This window comes from Octopus sinensis, linkage group LG2 (genome assembly GCF_006345805.1).
Source record: "Octopus sinensis linkage group LG2, ASM634580v1, whole genome shotgun sequence".
Lineage (NCBI taxonomy): Eukaryota > Metazoa > Mollusca > Cephalopoda > Octopoda > Octopodidae > Octopus > Octopus sinensis.
The window spans coordinates 207547015-207567014 of NC_042998.1; the positions used below are offsets into that span (position 1 = coordinate 207547015).

General features: G+C 41.6%; 1 protein-coding gene across 1 annotated transcript in view; it reads left to right on the top strand.

The window, feature by feature from the left end:
* LOC115227567 (von Willebrand factor A domain-containing protein 3A-like) overlaps positions 1 to 20000 on the top strand; it is a 76641-nt gene that overhangs the window by 22513 nt on the left and 34128 nt on the right. Inside the window, 8 exon segments of the mRNA XM_036500724.1 lie at positions 1277 to 1402; positions 3914 to 4022; positions 4343 to 4408; positions 9038 to 9169; positions 10607 to 10745; positions 13899 to 14002; positions 14857 to 15032; positions 17189 to 17308. Coding sequence (XP_036356617.1) covers positions 1277 to 1402; positions 3914 to 4022; positions 4343 to 4408; positions 9038 to 9169; positions 10607 to 10745; positions 13899 to 14002; positions 14857 to 15032; positions 17189 to 17308 — 972 coding nt within the window.

Below are 20000 nucleotides of genomic sequence, written 5' to 3' on the forward strand. Positions count from 1 at the left end.
ACATGGTCCTTGGCTCATGACAGTAAGGTAGTGAGTTCAATTCCTAGTGGTATGTGGTTTCCTTGAGCAAGACACTTTACTTCACATTGCTCCAGTCCACTCACCTGGCAAAAATGTAATTCAAAGAGTCAGCCTTGTCCCAGTCTGCGTCACACTTAATCTCCCAGAGAACTTGCATTAAGCGTACACATGTCTGTGGGGTACTCGGCCACTCAAACATTAATTTCCCATGCAGGCTGTTCCATTGATCAAATCCATTAGAAGGTGGTGAGCTGGCAGAATCGTTAGCAGGTTGGGCGAAATGCTTAGCGGTATTTCGTCTGCCGCTACGTTCTGAGTTCAAATTCCGCCGAGGTCGACTTTGCCTTTCATCCTTTCGGGGTCGATAAATTAAGTACCAGTTATGCACTGGGGTCGATGTAATCGACTTAATCCGTTTGTCTGTCCTTGTTTGTCTCCTCTGTGTTTAGCCCCTTGTGTGTAGTAAAGAAATAGGTATTTCGTCTGCCGTTACGTTCTGAGTTCAAATTCAGCCGAGGTCGACTTTGCCTTTCATTCTTTTGGGGTCGATTAAATAAGTACCAGTTACGCACTGGGGTCGATATAATCGACTTAATCCGTTTGTCCTTGTTTGTCCTCTCTGTGTTTAGCCCCTTGTGTGTAGTAAAGAAATAAGTATTTCGTCAGCCGTTACATTCTGAGTTCAAATTTCGACGAGGTTGACTTTGCTTTTCATCCTTTCAGGGTCAATTAAATAAGTACCAGTTACACACTGGGGTCGATATAATCGACTTAATCCGTTTGTATGTCCTTGTTTGTTCTCTCTGTGTTTAGCCCCTTGTGCGTAGTACAGAAATAAGTATTTTGTCAGCCGTTACGTTCTGAGTTCAAATTCTACCGAGGTCGATTTTGCCTTTCATCCTTTCGGGGGTCGATTAAATAAGTACCAGTTACGTACTGGGGTCGATATAATCATCTTAATCTGTCTGTCTGTTCTTGTTTGTCTCCTCTATATTTAGCCCCTTGTGGGTAATAAAGAAATAAGAACTTTTGTTGTTGTAACCTATGGAGCGCCAGTGTGTTAATCACACTTCCAAACTTTGGTCATTCTCTGGAGTTCCGTGAAGGACACCGTTCCATAGACTCACCATTTTGTGTAACGAACTGACCTGAAGGAACTACTCCACCCTGCCTCGTGGACTGTCCCCGCCCGGCCCCTAAGACCCTTGTCCCAGCCATGTGTGCTCTGTTCCAATATTCCGTCTCTCTGTTGCAGGATCAATGGTGCCAGGCAGTGGGTGCAGCAACTGCAGCAGCAGGATGGCTGCAACGTGTTGCAGGTGTTGAAGGACATTGCACAACTGAAGAACCTGGATTCTGTCATTCTGATTCTGGGATCCGTGTAAGTCTACGTTCTGACAATGTCTAAACACACACACACACAGATATACATGCACGGACATATACAGGCACACACACACACACACACACACAGATACACAGGCACACACACACATATACAGGCACACACACACACACACACACAGATACACAGGCACACACACACATATACAGGCACAGACATATACAGACACACATATACAGGCATACACTCACACATACACAGGCTCACACACACATATGCAGACACACACACACATATACATGCACACACTCACATACACACTTACAGATATACACACACATATACAGGCACAAACATATACAGACACTCACACATATACAGGCATGGACACACACTTACATACACATGCACACACACACACATACATGCAAAGACATATACAAGCACTCACTCACATACACATATACATATATACATGCAAACACACACACAAACACACATAAATATACACGCACACACACATAATCACGCACACACATATACAGGCACACATTCACATACATATGCACATACACACACGCAATTATAATCATATTGGTTTCAAATTGTGTCACAAGGCCAGCCATTTTAGAGGAGGGGGGTCAGTTGATTACACTGACCCCCCCCCCCAGTGCTCAGTTGGTACTTAATCTATTGACCCCAAAAGGATGAAGGGCAAAGTTGACCCTAGCAGAATTTGAACTCAGAATGTCAAGACAGATGAAATGCTGCCAAGAATTTTGCCAGCTTGCTGCCTTCAGCAGACACTCTAAATGGTCCTGGCAAGTCGGACCGCTGAAGTTTCTCAAATTGCCCTTTTGGGACGGTTCTTCTTTTTCTGTTTACGTGGCACTGATGCTGTACATGCTGCCCATATTGAGTCCAGGATACTCTGGAGTATAGTATTCACATCTCCAGAGTTGTAGAATTCACGCCAGTTTGGGTGCTGTAGTTCAGTGTGGTACAGGTTCCAATCTGCTCTCTTCCAATCAAAGGAAGCAGATTGGAGATGGTTCAGGTGTTTGTTGCCCGCAAGAGCCAGGTTGGCGATGATCATAGCATGATCAGAGTCACCTAGAGGTTCCTCCATAGTGCAATTGATAACCGCTTCAGGAGTTGTGGTGAAGAGCAGGTCCAGGGTGTTGTCGCCTCTTGTTGGAGAGGTGACTACTTGTGACCAGTTTGAGTCCAGCACAAGCTCAACAAAATCGTTTGCACTCTGTGGCCAATGGAAGGTTTCCCAATTGATCTCAGGATGATTGAAATCGCCTGCAATAAACACATAAGTGGCTGTTTTCCTGGCAGCAGCTCGGAGGATATTGCAAAGCTGTGTGTCCTGATGGTAATTTGGGGGACGATAAACAACGCCAAGCAAGAGTGTTGACATGGTCATACGTACGTCACAGAAAAAAACTTCTTCTTGTGATTCGTTCAAATCGACACAAGGAATTACCAAAAAATTTGAATGAACGTAGACCATCATACCACCACCACGGCGGTTAATGCGGTCCTTACGGAAGAGGTTGTACCCCGTAATGTTGAAAACCCCATCACAGAGTAAGGAATGCGCCCATGTTTCCGTGACAGTGATGAAGTCAGGGTCAATACTTCTGACGTAGGCGTTGAACAAACGTATTTTGTTGCATAAACTGTGAGCATTTAAGGACAACAATTTGTACCCTGCTTGCAGTTTATGATGGTGTGTAGAGGATGGCAGGTTGTTCTGGCTTAGTTTCCCTGAGTTGCTGTAGTCTTTTTAGATTTTTTTTCAGTGTTAGTTATTGTGGGTAGAGAGCATTCAGACCAGCTGGTATCTCTCTTCCACGTTTCAGCAGTCTTAACAAATCTCCAGATTTGTCCATCTTCCCGAAGACTGAAGCTTTCTTGTAGAGCTGAGTTCCGGTTCAGGGAAGCCGCTACACGTAGCTTTGGACGTACATCGGACGGTAAGCCTGGGCGTGTTCAGAAGGTGGTCCGATTTTCACGCCCAGCTTTAACTGAGGCCAGATGGTAAGAGATTGCCTCAGCATGGTCTGAAAAAGACAGCTTGATGAGCCTGGGTTTTGGGCCAGGTCGTCCAAGGCAGAGAGCACCCGCTGGGGGAACGCAGCCTAGGTCTTTGGCTGAGTTGGCAGCAAATGCCTGAAGATCAGCCATGTCTTCTGGCACCCCAATGGCAATAACTTCATGGGTTGATGTTGATGTGATAATGTTTATATGATAATGTAGATGTGATAATGTTGATGTGATAATGTTGGTGTGATAATATTGATGTGATAATGTTGGTGTGATAATGTTGATGTGATATTGTTTATATGATAATGTTGATGTGATAATGTTTGCATGATAATGTTGATGTGATAATGTTTGCATGATAATGTTTATATGTTAGTGTTGATGTGATAATGTTTGTATGATAATGTTGATGTGATAATGTTGGTGTGATAATGTTGATATGTTCCTTGGATTCTGGTAATTTTAAATATGCTGTTTCTTTCTTTGCGTCAGGCCTGACCAGAAACCTGATATTTTGGCAGAGTTTATAGAACAGATGTTTGTCGGAAGGGGCACCACTATCGATGGAGTCTCCTATGATTGTAGCAATTACCTCACTAACGTAAGTTGGAACTGTTTTTGGCTCAGTTATTTTGTCACTCAGCTTAGTTACACTCAAAACAATCATGTATATATATATATACACACACACACATATCCACTATTCTTGATAAATGCTTCAACAACAAACACACAATGAGCTTTTGCTTAAACCATAATAAAAACTAAGAGAAAAAGAAGAAAAAAAGATAAAACACCACAACATGAAGACTCAATCAGCTCCTCCTTCGTTAGCGCCTCATTAATGGCCAAATGAAAATGCGGCTGATTTTCTCTCATCTTGTAATTCCTTTTTTTCTTTTTTTCCTTTTGTTTTTGTAGATGTGTCTCAGAAAACTGTCCGAAATGACCGGGGGTCGATTCCATTGTTACTCCTCATGCTGTGAGGTAAGTTGGTGCTCTTCTTCTTCTTCTTCTTCTTCTTCTTCTTTCTTCTCTTCTTTTTCTTTTCTTCTTTTCTTCTTTTTTCTTCTTTTTCTTCTTCTTCTTCTTCTTCTTCTTTCTTCTTCTTTTCTTCTTCTTCTTTACCTCTTCGTCTTCTCTTCTTCCTCTTCTTCCTCTTCTTCCTCTTCTTTCTCTTCTTCTTCTTTTCTTTCTTCTTTTTCTTCTTTTTCTTCTTCTTCTTCTTCTTTTCTTTCTTCTTTTTCTTCTTTTCCTTCTTCTTTTTCTTCTTCTTCTTCTTCTTCTTCTTCTTCTTCTTTTCTTTCTTCTTCTTTTTCTTCTTTTTCTTCTTCTTCTTCTTCTTCTTCTTCTTCTTCTTCTTCTTCTTCTTCTTCATATAAAGGCGTCAAGCTGCCAGAAACGCTAGTACACTGGGCGAAATGCTAGCCGTTTTTCGTCTGCTGCTACGTTCTGAGTTCAAATTCCGCTGAGGTCAACTTTGCCTTTCATCCTTTTGGGGTTGATAAATTAAGTACCAGTTGCGTACTGGGTCGATATAATCGACATAATCCATTTGTCTGTCCTTGTTTGTCTTCTCTGTGTTTAGCCCCTTGTGGGTAGTAAAGAAATAGGTATTTCGTCTGCTGCTACATTCTGAGTTCAAATTCTGCTGAGGTCGACTTTGCCTTTCATCCTTTTGGGGTCGATAAATAAGTACCAGTTATGCACTAGGGTCAATGTAATCGACTTAATCCCTTTGTCTGTCCTTGTTTGTCCCCTCTATGTTTAGCCCCTTGTGCGTAGTAAAGAAATAGGTTATTTCTTCCTTGTCAACCAGACGATGAGAACTGGGAATTGGCAGAATAGTTACAATGCCAGACAAAATGCTTAAAGACATTTCTTCCAGCTTTACGTTTCAAGTTCAAGTGCAGCAGAGATCAATTTTGCCTTTTATCTTTTGGGGTCGATATTTTTTCAATGTTTAACACACTTCAGCATTGTAAGAAAGTCTATTTTAAACGCAATCATAAAAAACATGGAAACCAGACCGTGTTTTAACATTAATCAACTGATATATTATTCTATACACATTTACACAAATTCACCAAAAAAATATATACATACAGGAGTGGCTGTGTGGTAAGTAGCTTGCTTCCCAACCACATGATTTCGGGGTCAGTCCCACTGCGTGGCACCTTGAGCAAGTATCTTCTACTGTAGCCTGGGGCCGACCAAAGCCTTGTGAGTGGATTTGGTAGACAGAAACTGAAAGAAGCCCGTCGTATATATGTATATATTATATAATTAATTATATATATATATATATGTGTGGGTGTGTGTGTGTGTATATGTTTGTGTGTCTGTGTTTGTACCCCCAACATCGTTTGACAACCGATGCTGGTGTGTTTACATCCCCGTAACTTAGCAGTTCGGCAAATGAGACTGATAGAATAAGTACTAGGCTTACAAAGAATAAGTCCTGGGGGTCGATTTGCTCGACTGAAGGCAGTGCTCCAGCATGGCCGAAGTCAAATGACTGAAACAAGTAAAAGAGTAATAGAGAATACATAGTTAAGTAAAGTATAAGACCTGTTGAGAAAAGTGAAATCAAAATCGCTGACGTGGCCGATGACAGTGCCGCCTGATTGGCACTTGTGCCAGTGGGACGTTAAAAGCACCATCCAAGTGTGATCGTTACCAGGGCCACTAACTGGCTCCTGTGCCAGTGACATGTAAAAAGCCCCATTCGAGCATGCTCGTTGCCAGCATCGCCTTACTGGCACATGTGCCAGTGTCATGTAAAAAACAACATTCGAGCATGGTCGTTGCCAGTGCCGCCGGACTGGCCCTCGTGACGGTGGCACGTAAAAAGCACCCACTACTACACTGCTGGAGTGGATGGAATTAGGAAGGGCATCCAGCTGTAGAAACTCTGCCAGATCAGATTGGAGTCTGGTGCGGCCCCCTGGCTTGCCAGTCCTTAGTCAAACCGTCCAACCCATGGAAAGCCCATGGAAAGCGGACGTTCATCGACGACGACGATGATGATGATGATGATGATGATCTTAAGAGACACGTGATTTATGTTTATAAATCCCATCCAAGGATTATCGTTATTTTTACTACACACACACACACACACTGGCTTAACTGGTCGAAACTTCGAAGTCACTGTCAACAACATTCTTATTTAAGAAGAGTATATATATACATATGTCTGTCTGTTTGATGTTATATAACTCGGTTGCTCCAGCTGCGTCACATTTTAACCGTTCCAGATTCAAAGCATTGTAAGTATTACGGTCAAGGGGACATAACCTCTGGTTTTGTAACGTTTCAAAAAGTAAGTTATTTCCCTTGTTCCACTTTCCCAGCATTTTCCTTAACCAGGGAGTTTTCTTAATATCCGATTGAAGATTAAAACCAAAAATGCACTAATGTTTATTCCATTACTTCGGGAGTTGAAATTCCACCAACTGAAAATAGATTCACGCTTATTTCTGAAATAGATTTCGATATTCTGTTAATAAAACATTTTTAGGTAACAAAATATGGGAATCTTTGATACCTGATGGGTGATCCTTTGGTAAATATTCCGGCAAGATGACCCCTGTTGGAAATCTCATGGAGTTAGTTTCTTCATGGTTAACTGTATGATAATAATAATAATAATAATAATAGTAATAATAATAGCCCAGAAGGAATATAAGAGACGCCAGAATAGGCAAGACATTAGAAAGTGATAAGGGCCAGGCTTGTCCATTGGACACTATGCAAAAAATTGGTACGACCACAAACCCGAAGGCATCATCGAAAATAGAAATGCAAAGATCCTATGGGATTTTATGATCCAGTGAGACCATGAGATAGAGAATAGTAAGCCAGACATAGGTTTAATTGAGAAAGAAGACAAACTATGCTGGATCATAGATATAGCATGCCCAGCTGACAACAAGGTATGCGATAAGGAAGAAAGAAAAGTCGAGAGATATGACAGGTTAGCTTGGGAGGTTAAGCAGTTGTGGTCGATAAAAAAAAGTAGTAGTACTATCAATAATTGTCGGAGCAATTATTACAAAGACAGACATGAAGTGTCAGGGTTTTACATGCAATGAAAAAGTGCATGAACAGGACACAGAATAACAGAGAGGAAGTGAATATTAACAGGAAACAATTTCATTTGGTTCTCATTAACATTACGGTTTGGACCATTAAGTTACAGGGACATAAACAACCAACACTGATTGTCAGGTGGTAGTGGGGGATAAACACTGACACTGATTGAGTAGTTAAGAAAATGAAATAAAAGTAAAATAAGATAAAATAACGTAAAAATAAAACGCAGGGTCTTCAGGTGTTGTGTTGGGGAATCTCAGGAAGTGTGGTAAGTCCTGAAGGAGGTAGTGTCCCAACAGTTAACAAGGGATTTGTTCCATGCTTTAGAATTTCTGAGCATAACTCTACTCCTTGTTAAGGAATGAGTCATATTATTGGGTTGGTGCGACTTTTTTTCAACAAATTTTATTCAACAAAAACAATATTTAACAAAACCATCTTTAAATGAGGGTCTGACCGTCTGCCAAGCAAATGGGAAGCAGTAATTGAAGAAGATGGTGAATATTCTCCGGAATAATCATTTAAAGATGTTTTTGTTAAATATTGCTTTTGTTTTTGTTGAATAGAATTTGTTGGATAAAAGCCGCAATAATTATACACCAACGCAATAGTTTCATCTCGATAACTTTCTGCAAAGTGCAGCAGAAAAGTCTAACACAGCAAATGCAAAGTGTGCACTGGTCGAAACCATAATGATAACAAGAACCAAAAGAAATTGTTTCCTGTCAGTATTTAAAGAACCAAAGGCAGTGATCTGGTAGAATCTTGAACAGGCCTTCGTCTGTCTTTATGTTTTGAGTTCAAATTCCACCGAGGTCGACTTTGCCTTTCATCCTTTCAGGGTTGATAAATTAAGTACCAGTTGCATACTGGGGTCGATATCATCAACTACCCACAAAAAAATTTCGGGGAAGAATGATGAACATGCCAGGTAAAGTGCTTACCAGCATTTCGTCTGTCTTCATGTTGCGAGTTCAAATTCCGCCGAGATCAACTTTGCCTTTCATCCTTTCGGGGTCGATTAAATAATTACCAGTTACGCAGTGGGATCGATATAATCGACTTAATCCGTTTGTCAGTCCTTGTTTGTCCCCTCTGTGTTTAGCCCCTGGTGGGTAGTAAAGAAATAGATAAATTAAGTACCAGCTGCATACTGGGGTTGATGTAATTGACTTAACCCCCTCTCCCCGAAATTTAGGCCTTGTGCCTTTTTAGTTAAAAGGATTATTATTATTGCTATTATTATTAGCACGCTAGGTAAATAAGTTGGCAGTATTTCACTCGTCTCTACATTCTGAGTTCAAATTCTGCCGAGGTTGACTTTGCCTTTCATCTTTTCAGGGTTGATAAAATAAGTACCAGTTGAGTACTGGGGTCAATGTAATTGACTCACCCTGCTCCTCTCACAAATTGCTGGCCTTGTGCCAAAGTATGAAATCCTTTGAACCCTGAATATCCATCGTTCAACAAAAGGTTCTTCAGTTTTTGATATGTTTTTGTTTCTTTTCTGCTTCTCAGGACCTGATTTACTCTGGGACGGACATCAGTTTATTGGTTAACGAGATACACAAAGTGAAAGATATAATTAACAAGATCGAAGCCAGCAAGCAAGGCATGATGGGAAAAGCTATGGTCAACATCCACGACGAGGTAAAATATATTTTTTTTATTAGGCTCAAGCGTAGCTGTGTGGTAAGGAGCTCGCTTCCCAACCACATGGTTCTGGGTTCAGTCCCACTGCATGACACCTTGGGCAAGTGTCTTCTATTCTACTATAAATTAGGGCCAACCAAAGCCGTGTGAGTGGATTTGGTAGATGGAAAATGAAAGAAGCCTGTTCTATATATATATATCATCATCATCATCATCATCATCCTTTAACGTCCGCTTTCCATGCTAGCATGGGTTTGACAGTTTGACTGAGAACTGGCAAGCCAGAAGGCTGCACCAAGCTCAATCTGATCTGGCAAAGTTTCTACGGCTGGATGCCCTTCCTAATGCCAACCACTCTGAGAGTGTAGTGGGTGATTTTACATGTCACCGGCATGAGAGCCAGTCAGGTGGTCCTGGCATCAGCCACATTCAGTTGTTGCTTTTTACATGCCATCGGCACAGGAGCCAGTCTGGCAGCACTGACAACGATCAAGCTCGAATGGTGCGTTTCTTTACATGCCACTGGCACCGGAGGTCATGTGCTGTTTATCTTAATATGAGATCACCATGTCACGCACATATGGTTGTGATGCATGTGCCTGGTGTACCTTTATCAGACAGGTAGTCATGATGGGTATATTGGGCTTCGTATATTTTACCCCAGTGTCACTTTGATGGCATGCACTGCTCTCTCACTCAATAATAATAATAATAATAATAATAATAATAATAATAATAATAATAATAACATCGAAAAATACCTTAGGAATGAGAACCCAGGTTCAAAAATTCCCCAAGACACCTGATGAAGGCTGGATGGTATATCAGCCGAAATGTTGTGTTAACAACAAACAAGATGGGGACAAATATCCATCAAATGTAAATAATGTAAATAATCCCTTATCTCTTAAATATAGAACTGTATTACCAAATCCACTCACAAGGCTTTGGTTGGCCCATGGCTATAGTAGAAAACACTTGTACAAGGTGCCACACAGATGGTGTACAAAACAAACAGATGTATTAGTTTAAAGCTCAGGAATAGAAAAAGTCTTTTACGTTTCGAGCCTACGCTCTTCCACAGAAAGGGACACAGAAAAAACAAGGAGAGAAACAAGGAGAGAAACAAGGAGAGAAAAAATGTGTGTAAGAGCTAACAATCTATTATGGCGTCTCATATATATTTATATATATATATACAATAGGCTTCTTTCAGTTTCCGTCTACCAAATCCACTCACAAGGCTTTGATTAGCCTGAGCCTATACTAGTAGGCATTTGCCCAAGATACCACACAGTAGGACTGAACCTGGAACCATGTGGTTGGTAAGCAAGCTACTTACCACACAACCACTCCTGCACGTATCTTTCCCTTTTTGTGTGTCCCCTTTTAAGATCCCTGTGTCTCAGTGACTTATTTGTCTTCCTATTCCAGGTGGCTGCCGAAATACAGAAGCTGCCCCAGTCCATGCTGTTGCCCCAGCCTGCGGGTCACAACTCCCCACTGAATATCGATCATCCGAAATTTCCTCGTCTATCTTCAGTGGAATGGTTGAAGAAGCACGGCTTAAAAGGTATGTAGGTCAGTTATTTGAGAAATGTGGTGACAAAGTAAACCTGAGGGGGGGGGGGATGGTCGTTCAGTTGTTGGTGTTAAAAGTCCACATTACAACAGGAAATGGTTAGGAAGCATGTTTGGTGAAGATACCATCTGAGAACTACATCACTGGTTCAGACAAGCCCACGAGAGAGCCTTGATGTGGCAGCGGGCCTACTAGAAATAGCAGCCAAATGGCTGGTGGATATCCACTCTGACAGCTTAAGAAAAGAAAGGTGACATGCATCTTGGTTAATCTGTTTGTTATTATTATTATTATTATTATTATTATTGCTATCAAAATAGGGTGGAGAGCTTGCAGAATTGTTAGCTGGAGTGGCTGTGTGGTAAGTAGCTTGCTCACCAACCACATGGTTCCAGGTTCAGTCCCACTGTGTGGTATCTTGGGCAAGTGTCTACTAGTATAGCCTCAGGCTGATCAAAGCCTTGTGAGTGGATTTGGTAGACAGAAACTGAAAGAAGCCCATTGTATGTATATATATATATATATATATAATACAAATAAGAATATGGAGAAACAATTTAGTTTGTCCATCCTATATAGGATATGTATGCTATTAAGGTTCTCATTTTGTTAAATGAATAAATATTTCAACATTCTAATATCCGAAAGTTGATGAACAAACTAAATTGCTTCACCATTTTCTTATTTGTATTATAAATCAACGGTAAAATATTTCTTTACCTTCACCCGTTTAATACAATAAATAAGTTAATTGCATTGCAATTAAAAACATGTATGTTATTTTGTATTTGGGTACTTTACCAACAGTATATTGGATAAATACTGTCCCTTAGTGGGTTGCACCCATAACCCCTAACTTACTTTGTGTTATATATATATCATCATCATCATCATCATCATCATCGTTTAACGTCCGTTCTCCATGCTAGCATGGGTTGGACGGTTCGACCGGGGATCTGGGAAGCCAGAAAGCTGCACCAGGCTCCGGTCTTATCTGGCAACGTTTCTACAGCTGGATGCCCTTCCTAATGCCAACCACTCCATATATATATATATATATATATATATATATATATATATTATATAACACACATATATATACATATATGTCTAACACAGTTCTTACACCACATTGAAGATATACTCAAAGTCTAGGGAACAGGTTCGAACTCTGATGTCATATATCTTGACTTCAGGAAAGCGTTTGACAGGGTAGACCATAATATCCTACTCTCAAAATTGGCAAATGTTGGAATCCAAGGAAAACTTCTACACTGGATTAAGTATTGAATCGTTAGCACGCAGGGTGAAGTGCTTAGCAGTATTTCGTCTGCCGTTATGTTCTGAGTTCAAATTCCAACAAGGTCAACTTTGCCTTTCTGCCTTTTGGGGTCAATTAAATAAGCACCAGTTACATACTGGGGTCGATGTAATCGACTTAATCCCTTTGTTTGTCCTTGTTTTCCCCCTCTATGTTTAGCCCCATGTGGGCAATAAAGAAATATATCTGTGTGTGTGTGTATATATATATATATATATATCAAAAAATATAAATCAAAAAATCAAAAATCAAAATCGATCAACATAAATGGAAATTGTAGCTGTGGTACCAGTGCTGGTGGCACATAAGAGAACCATCCGAACGTAGCTGTTGCCAGTGCCACCCTGACTGGCTTCCGTGCTGGTAGCACTTAAAAAGTACCATCCGATCGTAGCCGTTGCCAGCCTCGACTGGCCTCCGTGCCGGTGGCACGAAAAAGCACCATCCGATCATGGCCGTTTGCCAGCCTCGCCTGGCACCTGTGCCAGTGGCACGTAAAGAGCACCCACTACACTCATGGAGTGATTGGCATTAGGAAGGGCATCCAGCCGTAGAAACATTGCCAGATCAAATTGGGCCTGGTGCAGCCTTCTGGCTTCCCAGACCCCAGTTGCACATAACACCGTCCAACCCATGCTACATGGAAAGCGGACGCTAAACGATTATGATGATGATGATGATGATGATATATATATATATATATATATATATTATATATATATATAATCGGGCATGAGCACCATATGAGCGTGATCGTTAACAGAGCGGCTAACCGGCTTCCATGCCAGTGGCACTTAAAAGGCATCATTCAAGTGTGATCGTTACCAGCATTGCCTTATTGGCACTTGTGCCCATGCTAGTAGGATATTAAGGGCACCATCCAAGCATGATCGTTGCCCGAGCGGCTAACTGGCTTCCATGTCGGTGGCATGTAAGAGGCACCATTCGAGCGGGACCGTTACCAGCATCATCTTACTGGCACCTGTGCCGGTGGCACGTGTAAATAGATTCGAGCAAGGTCGTTGCCAGTACCGCCTGACTGGCCCCCGTGCCAGTGGCACGTAAAAGCACCCACTACACTCTCAGAGTGGTTGGCATTAGGAAGGGCATCCAGCTGTAGAAACTCTGCATGAAACATGATGTGACAAGGCTGATCCTTTGAATTACTGGTACAATTCATTTTATGAGTTGAATGGAATGGAGCAAAATGAGATAAAGTGTCTTGCTTAAGGAGACAATGTCCCGCCAGAAATTGAACTCACAACCTTATGATTGTGAGTCGAATACCCTAACCACTTAGCCACGTGCCTTCACATTTGTAAATATTCTTTAATTATGGTGGTGGAAGCACTCCGTCGGTTACGACGACGAGGGTTCCGGTTGATCCGAATCAACGGAACAGCCTGCTCGTGAAATTAACGTGTAAGTGGCTGAGCACTCCACAGACACGTGTACCCTTAACGTAGTTCTCGGGGATATTCAGCGTGACACAGAGAGTGACAAGGCCGGCCCCTTGAAATACAGGTACAACAGGCGCAATGGCCTAGTGGTTAGGGCAGCGGACTCACGGTCATAGGATCGCGGTTTCGATTCCCAGACCGGGCGTTGTGAGTGTTTATTGAGTGAAAACACCTAAAGCTCCACGAGGCTCCGGCAGGGGATGGTGGTGACCCCTGCTGTACTCTTTCACCACAACTTTCTCTCACTCTGTTTCTTTAATTATATACAATTAACTTCAATAAAGACTAAATTACTTCATTAATTAAACTGTGTCCTTCTATGCAAATGCAATTAGTTGATGTAATAAACCTGTTATTTTTCAGCCAAGAAGTTAAGCCTTTACCATTTTCTCACGCCAAACGCCTTTAATTATCAGAAACACTTCATTCCAGTCATTGGAAAAATGGTACAATCTCAGGTTCATGAAGTAAGTTCCTTTCCATAAGAATTATCTCAAGAGTTTTTGGTAAATATCAGTGGAGAACATTGTCTTTCAGGAATTGTTCTCTCCTCTTGGTCAACATTATTCTACTGTTCCATTGTTCTGCTAATTTGTTGTTCTCTTATTCCTATGCTCTGCTTTGCTGTGTTGCTCTGTTATTCCAACATTCTCCATCAAAATCAAATTCGACGACTGGCATCCGTGCAATTGGAGCGCTAAGAGTACCATACTAGCGAGATCGTTGCCAGAGCAACAAGCTGGCCTCCGTGTCGATGGCACGTAAAAAGTACCATTCGAGCATGATCGTTACCGCGTCACCTTACTAGCACTTGTGCTGGTGGCACGTGAAAAAACATTTGAGCGAGGTCGTTGCCAGTGCCACTGGGCTAGCTCCTGTGCAGGTGGCACATAAAAAGCACCATTTGAGAGTGGCCATTGCCAGTACCACCTGACTGGCCCTCATGCCAGTGGCACGTAAAAAGTACCCACTTCACTCTCGGAGTGGTTGGCATTAGGAAGGGCATCCAGCTGTAGAAACTCTGCCAGATCGAGATTGGAGCCTGGTGCAGCCTCCTGGTTCGCCAGTACTCAGTCAAACCGTCCAACCCATGCCAGCATGGAAAATGGACGTTAAATGATGATGATGATGTTGATGATGATAATTATGATGATGATGTTGATGATGATAATTATGATGATGATGATGATGATGATGATGATGATGATGATGATGATGATGATAATTATGATGATGATTATGATGATGATGATTATGATGATGATGATGATGATGATGATGACGATGTTGATGTTGCTTTATTTTTTGTTTCCTTCCTCAGAAAGCAATGGTGCAATTCCAGTGGCACGATGGTTCGGTGAAGAACGTCCACGTTGATATGGCACAAATATTTGAGTACCAGAAGCAACTCGGTGCCGCAGTGAGTTTATACGAACAGAGAGTGGAATGGTTGTCCACAGGAAGTCGGAAGATTTTTGGAACAATTTCAGGTCAAAGGTAAATTAAAGGAAATATGTCTAACTCCCTTTATTGAAGATTACCAAAAGAGGATTGTGTCCTTCCGCCTAAATCTACCTTTTTGCAATGGTTTGGTATAATGTGTATATGTAAGAAGCTTGCTCAAGGTTCAGTCACACTGTATAACCCCCTTGGGTAAGTGTCTTCTCCAATAGCTCCAGGCTGACCAAAATTAAAAGAAAACTGTCACACACACACTCATACACAAGACCCTCTTTGGTCACAAATAACCAAAGGATTACACCTAGAAAGTTACCTTCCAAAGCACAAATCCAGGCAAGGTTGTTTGTGGAAGACCAGCAGTTGCCTATGCATATCACCCTTTCTCTCCATGTCACCAATCGTCCAAGGGAAAGGCAAAGGGGCCAGTACAGCTTGGCACCAGTGATGTCGCAACTCATTTCTACAGCTGAGTGAACTGGAGCAATGTGAAATAAAGTGTCTTGCCCAAGAACACAACACGCAGCCTGGTCTGGGATTCGAACTCACAACCTCACGACTGTAAGCCTGATACTCTAACCACTGTGCCACGTACCTTCACACACACACACACAATTTGTTGCCAGGAGTTTCAGAGTGACTCAAAGGCTGAAAGTTTCGTACATAGGCTCTCATCAAACTGGTTTCAGATCAAGAGGTTTTACATTTATCTGCTGGTGATAAAGATATTTCCCTGGAGTGTTCTAGAACAAATTATAAATCTATTATACACATGCATTCCTTGATTTGAAACCACTTGGATCAGTGCCAATGCATGAAACTCTTGCCTCTTGAGTCACTCTGTAACTTCTGCCAATTATTAATAAAAAAAAATATAGGTGCAGACGTGGCTGTGTGGTAAGAAGCTTGCTTACCAACCTCATGGTTCCGGGTTCAGTCCCACTGCGTGGCAACTTGGACAAGTGTTTTCTACTATAGCCTTGGGCCGACCAAAGCTTTGTGAATGGATTTGTTAGACAGAAACTGAAAGAAGCCACTCGTGTGTATATATATATATATATGTGTGGGTGTGTGTGTTATATGTATATCTTAGTGTGTGTGTCTGTGTTTGTTCCCCAGTCATCGCTTGGCAACCAATGTTAGTGTGTTTATGTTCTCGTAACTTAGCAGTTTGGCAAAAGAGACTTATAGAGTAAGTACTAGGCTTACAAAGAATAAGTCCTGGGGTCAATTGTTTGACTAAAAACTCCTTAAGTTGGGGCTCCAGCATGGCCACAACCAAATGACTGAAACAAGTAAAAGAATAAAAGAAAAAATATACATCATATATATATACATAAGATAGATAGATAATCTTTATCATCATTGTCATCATCATCATCATCATCATCATTGACACCATCCTTTTAAGCATCCAGACTCCATGCTGGCATGGTTTGGATGGTTTGATAGGACCTGGTGTGTCCAAGGACTGCATCCTGCTCCAGGGTCTGCTTAGGCCAGGCTTCTACAGCTGGCCACCCCTCATAACACCAATCACTTTACAGGGTGTACTGGATACAATTTTGTGGCACCAGCATCCGAGCAGTCACCCTGTTACTCATGAGACTGAAATCCCCTTTGTCTGGGTGGAGCCAGAGCACAAAGGGAGACTAGGCAGAGGTGAACCAATGTGGTGAGGACTGCAAACGGTGTGACTACCATTAACCGTTTTGATACCAACCTGACTGAAACCAGCCCTGGATTTGTAGTATAAATGTCTTGTTTTCATAAGTTCTGAATTAAAATCTTCCACCAAACCTTAGTCACAATTAATGTCCCTAACACTAGCTGAATGATAACTAAGTTATTTTACTAAATTCTTTGTTATATTTAAAGTAATTGAAAGAAACACAGAGCATCTCAACAGAAATATGGTAACAAAAGGGTTAAAATATATAAAAGAGAAACAATTCTTAACCCTTTTGATACCAACCAGGCTGAAACCAGCTCTGGCTCTGGGTACAAATGTCTTGTTTTCACAAGTTCTGAATTAAAATCTTCTATCAATTTATGTTCCTAACACTAGCTCTAATGATAACCAAGTTATTTTACTAAATTCTTTGTTGTATTTAAAGTAATTGAGAGAGAAACGGAGAGCATCTCAAGAGAAATACAATAAGGGTTAAATGCATGCATCTGTCTCTCTTTTGCAGGGTCATCATTCTCTTGGACCTGTCTCTCTACAACATCAATTATCTCATCCATATTCAACATTCTATGAGATTGTTGTTGGAGCAACAATTACACGATAAGGAATATTTCAACATCATCAGGTAAATCATTCCTCATCTATCTATTATCTCTCTTTTTCTCTCTCTCTCTCTCTCACTCCTTCTCTCTCTCTCTCTCTCTCTCTCTCCTCTTTCTTTCTCTCTCATGTCTACTATAATTCTATAATTACTCATAATTATAGAATTTTTGTATAAGTTTAACGATAATGGTTCTTTTAACATACTGAACTACTTGGTAAAATTATTAATTATTAATTAATTAATTAATTAATTTTACCCTTTTTATTATTGATTATACACACACACACACACACAAACACACACACACACACACACACATATAAATATATAAATTATTATAATAATAAACATAATTATAATTAGGGTTTAGCAAAATTGCCTCACCACATACTGAATTTTAGAAATAGCAGTTAAATACTATTCTACTACCATATTTTATGGTAGCAGAATAGTATTTAACTGCTATTTCTAAATTTCGGTATGTTGTGAAGCAATTTTGCTAAGCACTAATTATAATTATGTTTATTATTATAATAATTTTTGTATAAGTTTACCGTTAATGGTTCTTTTAACATACCGAACTACTTGGTAAGATTATTAATTATAAATTGATTAATTAATTTTACCCTTTATTATTGAGCGTTGGGCCTCACTGAGGCAATGGCAAAGGACCGAGATCTCTGGAGATATGCTGTGACTGCAAAAACCCGGGCTGCTTCCTGCACCAGTTCCGCATAGCCCCTGCCCATTCAAAGTACCCCGGATCCCAGAACGTCCCGCTGTGCTTGAGGAGACCTGTTGAGTCAAGTACATGAACATGAACATCGAAATAAATATCAATGGAAATAGTAGCTGTGATACCTGTGCCGGTGGCACATAAAAAGCACCATCCGAACGTGGCCGATGCCAGCGCCGCCCCGACTGGCTTCTGTGCCGGTGGCACATAAAAAGCACCATCCAAACGTGGCCATTGTCAGCGCTGCCTTGGCTGGCTTCCGTGCCGGTGGCACGTTAAAAGCTCCAACCGATCGTGGCCGATGCCGGACCTCCTGGCACCTGTGCAGGTGGCACGTAAAAAGCACCCACTACACTCGCAGAGTGGTTGGCGTTAGGAAGGGCATCCAGCTGTAGAAACACTGCCAGATCAGACTGGAGACTGGTGCAGCCCCTGGCTTCCCAAACCCCGGTCGAACTGTCCAACCCATGCTAGCGCGGAAAACGGACGTTAAAAAATGATGATGATGATGATGATGCTATATATATATATATAAAATGTTCAGTTTACTAGGAAAGATCCAGAGGAAGAGTTACAAGGTAACCAGATGTCACATAAGTGCCCAAGGAATTAGGATCACACTTGTGTGGGAGTTAATTCTGAGAAGTGAGACGTGCTTTGGAGAACATAAGAATAATGGAAAATAGAGAGAAATGTTCATGATATTATTTAAATCATTCATATCACTGTATCATCAACATATGTTTCGATAAATGCATTAAAGTAAATCTGAGAGGAAGAATAATGTGGAAAAATACATCATCTCATCAGGGAAAGATTACTCTCTCTTTACTCTCTTTACTCTTTTACTTGTTTCAGTCATTTGACTGCGGCCATGCTGGAGCACCGCCTTTAGTCGAGCAAATCGACCCCGGGACTTATTCTTTGTAAGCCTAGTACTTATTCTATCGGTCTCTTTTGCTGAACCGCTAAGTGACGGGGACATAAACACACCAGCATCGGTTGTCAAGCAATGCTAGGGAGACAAACACAGACACACAAACATATACACATACACTTAATATATATATATATACATTACATATACATGACAGCTTCTTTCAGTTTCATCTACCAAATCCACTCACAAGGCATTGTCGGGCCCAGGGCTATAGCAGAAGACACTTACCCAAGATGCCACGCTGTGGACTGAACCCGGAACCCGGAACCATGTGGTTGGTTAGCAAGCTACTTACCACACAGCCACTCCTGCGCCTATTGATGCATTTTTCCACATTACCTTTTCCTTCTTTGGACCCTAAACTCTGCTTGCAAAGACCTGTTGAGACAAGTGAAATCAAAATCAAATTCGACGACTGGCATCCATGCTAGTAGGGTGCCAAGAGCACCATCTGAGCATGATCATTGCCAGAGCAGCCAACTGGCTTCCGTGCCGGTGGCATGTAAAAGGGCACCATTCGAGCGTGATTGTTATGAACGTCACCTGACTGGCACCTGTGCCAGTGGAATGTGTAAAAAGATTCAAGCGAGGTCGTTGCCAGTACCGCCTGACTGGCTCCCATACCGGTGGCACGTAAAGAGCACCCACTACACTCTCGGAGTGGTTGGCGTTAGGAAGGGCATCCAGCTGTAGAAACTGTGATATAAGATAACTGATGGTGATCAGAGATTGAAATGATCGGGGTTTTGTGAAGGCCGGTAAGAATGGAAGCAAGCATGCTGCATTAGATGTGCAATATATCATCATCATCATCGTTACCAGCGTCGCCTTACTGGCACCTGTGCCGGTGGCATGTGAGAAAACATTTGAGAGTGGCCGTTGCCAGTGTCACTCAACTGGCTCCCATGCAGGTGGCACCTAAAAGCACCCACTACACTCTCGGAGTGGTTGGCATTAGGAAGGGCATCCAGCTGTAGAAACTCTGCCAGATCAAGATTGGAGCCTGGTGCAGCCATCTGGTTCGCCAGCCCTCAGTC